The sequence below is a fragment of the Electrona antarctica genome (genome assembly GCF_951216825.1).
Source record: "Electrona antarctica genome assembly, chromosome: 6".
NCBI classification, from domain to species: Eukaryota; Metazoa; Chordata; class Actinopteri; order Myctophiformes; family Myctophidae; genus Electrona; species Electrona antarctica.
Genome location: NC_136811.1, coordinates 54,104,282 through 54,106,685, shown reverse-complemented (window position 1 = coordinate 54,106,685; position 2,404 = coordinate 54,104,282). Strand labels below are relative to the sequence as shown.

Here is a 2,404-nt window from a genome sequence, read left to right as displayed (position 1 = left end):
CATTCAGGGCGGGAACCCCTTTTGGTGTTTTAATGCATTATGTTATACTTTAGCTATTGAAAAATAGAAGATCTACAAGCTCCGCGCCACGAGCTTGTAGATCTGCTATTTTTGAAAGCTCTTGAAAATGTGGCGCAAATCTTTGAATATATAAATTCTTTCAGAGTGAACGTTTTTAACTCAAATCTTTGCTTCTGGGGGGAGGTCCCTGGAACAATATATTTTCAGATGAGGGTTGGCGGCCAATTTCATATAATTTCTGGGGTCCTTGACATGAAAAAGGTTGAGCACCACTGGTCATAGAAACATGAGGTTTTTCAGAAAACTGTGGGATTTGGAAGGCATTTGTAGAATCGTCCTCAGTCCTTAATGGGTGAATGAATAAAACGTTTGTTCTGCAACATAAACAGTTGAGCTTAATCTTCACAGCCCAGCAGCTCTATCCTTAGGGCGATGTGTCTGTGCCACGCGGTCGGCAGCACGCGCACAAACCGGCTGGTGATGGGCGAGTCAAACGGGTTCTTCGCGTGGTCGCAGCAGCCGGTGTTACCAGTGAAGATCTGGAATCAGAATGACAACCAAACAGAATGGAGAAAGTTAATAATTATTAGGGATGTCCCGAAACACTTTTTTTTCCGTTCCCGCTCCGATCCCGATACCACAATTTCTTAGTTAGCCGATACCGATACCGAATACCAATACCAGAGAATAATATTTATAATAATACATAAAGAAAAGAATATCTTATTTTGAAGCCCACCGACCGGGAATAGTGTTTATAGCTATCTAGCTATATATCTATAGTGTTGTGTTTATAGCCATCTAGCTATATATCTCGTGTTGTGTTTATAGCTATCTAGCTATATATCTCGTGTTGTGTTTATAGCTATCTAGCTATATATCTCGTGTTGTGTTTATAGCCATCTAGCTATATATCGCGTGTTGTGTTTATAGCAGACTCCTCACTCAAATGTGCACTTGCAGTTTGGGCAACTCCAAAGCAAACTCCACATGGCCCAGCATTTTATTTACCTGCTATAGTGTCAACCCCTTACCCCTGTGTCGGATCTGTGGTTAGACTGGCATATTTGCCGATACCGATATGAACCGATATGACCAAAAAAGGGCCGATCTGATACTTTTCCGATACCGATACAGTATCGGGACATCTCTAATAATTATAATAAAGAATGAACTGCTTGCTCCCGAGGAGGTAATTTGGTTGATCGCCACATTCTCACGGTTTTTGAAAAATAGCAGATCTACAAGCTCATACTGAGTCGTACTAGCCTGGGCACCTATATGATCCTGTCGGGAGCGGATAATAGTCGACAGGCAGGAACAGCAGGCGGCAACTTCCTTTTCCCTCAAACCGATTTTTCTCAATAAAAGCTACAGGCTACGAGAGCTTTTATTGTTTGAGGGAAAGGGAAGTTGCCGCCTGTTGTTCCTGCCTGTCGCCTACAAAACAATAGTACAACATGACGTAACGATATCATCCGCTCCCGACAGGATCATACAGACTTTTGAAACAGAGACCAGGCTTTCCTCCGAGGTGGTGGAAAGCCTGGTGAGGCGAGGTTAGAGTCCTACACTATACAGCATACTTCACTGCTCACAGCCTGGTGAGGCGAGGTTAGAGTCGTACACTATACAGCATACTTCACTGCTCACAGCCTGGTGAGGCGAGGTTAGAGTCGTACACTATACAGCATACTTCACCGCTCACAGACACTGCTGCTGCAGCGCGGTTTGCTGGCAAAGCTTGCCAGAAAACCTCCTCCACCCCAGCCTCCACCTTTTGATCAGTCAAATTTGGCATATAGGCTCAAATACTTGGGAATGTGTCTGCTGATTCAAGCTAAATATTCATGTCAATGTCTTGCTTTTACAGCTCAAACGTGTAAAGTGAAGGTTGAACTGAAATTGCCGTGAGCATGCAGCTCTAAGTTCACTAGACTTCAATGTTGATAAAGTAAGCTAGAATTCATGGGTTCATGTGTTTTGTCCGACGGAGCATTGGTCCGAACGACAACATACCTCAAACCCTCACCCTGACCCTAACCTCCCACGGGGCAGCACACCTAAACCTAACCCCAACCCTCTCCCAACCCCCAACGCACCTCGGACCAATGCTCCTTCGAACCAATGCTCCTTCGAACCAATGCTCCGTCGGACCATAGTATGCCTCCCAGAATTCATTGTTGATATAGCTCTAATTCATGGCTTTATATTAAAACGCATTCAAGTTGTTTGTTTCAAATTTGCATGACTCAAGTTAATCTCATTACTGTCTTGATATGTGCCTGTTCTTGTATACCCATGGGGGGTTTTGCTAATGTTCTCTGATGTTGCTTAGCATGTTGCTTAGCATGTTGCTTAGCATGTTGCTTAGCATGTTGCT

At 43.9% G+C, this 2,404-nt stretch overlaps 1 protein-coding gene across 1 annotated transcript in view; it reads right to left on the bottom strand.

Annotated features, from left to right (window-relative positions):
- Positions 1 to 388: 388 nt before the first annotated feature.
- Positions 389 to 2,404, bottom strand: part of LOC306924295 (complement factor H-like) — a 19,799-nt gene continuing 17,783 nt past the window's right edge. Inside the window, exon 10 of the mRNA XM_079502764.1 lies at positions 389 to 560. Within this exon, the coding sequence (XP_079358890.1) occupies positions 417 to 560 (144 nt within the window). The 3' untranslated portion in view covers positions 389 to 416. The remainder of the gene's footprint in view (positions 561 to 2,404) is intronic.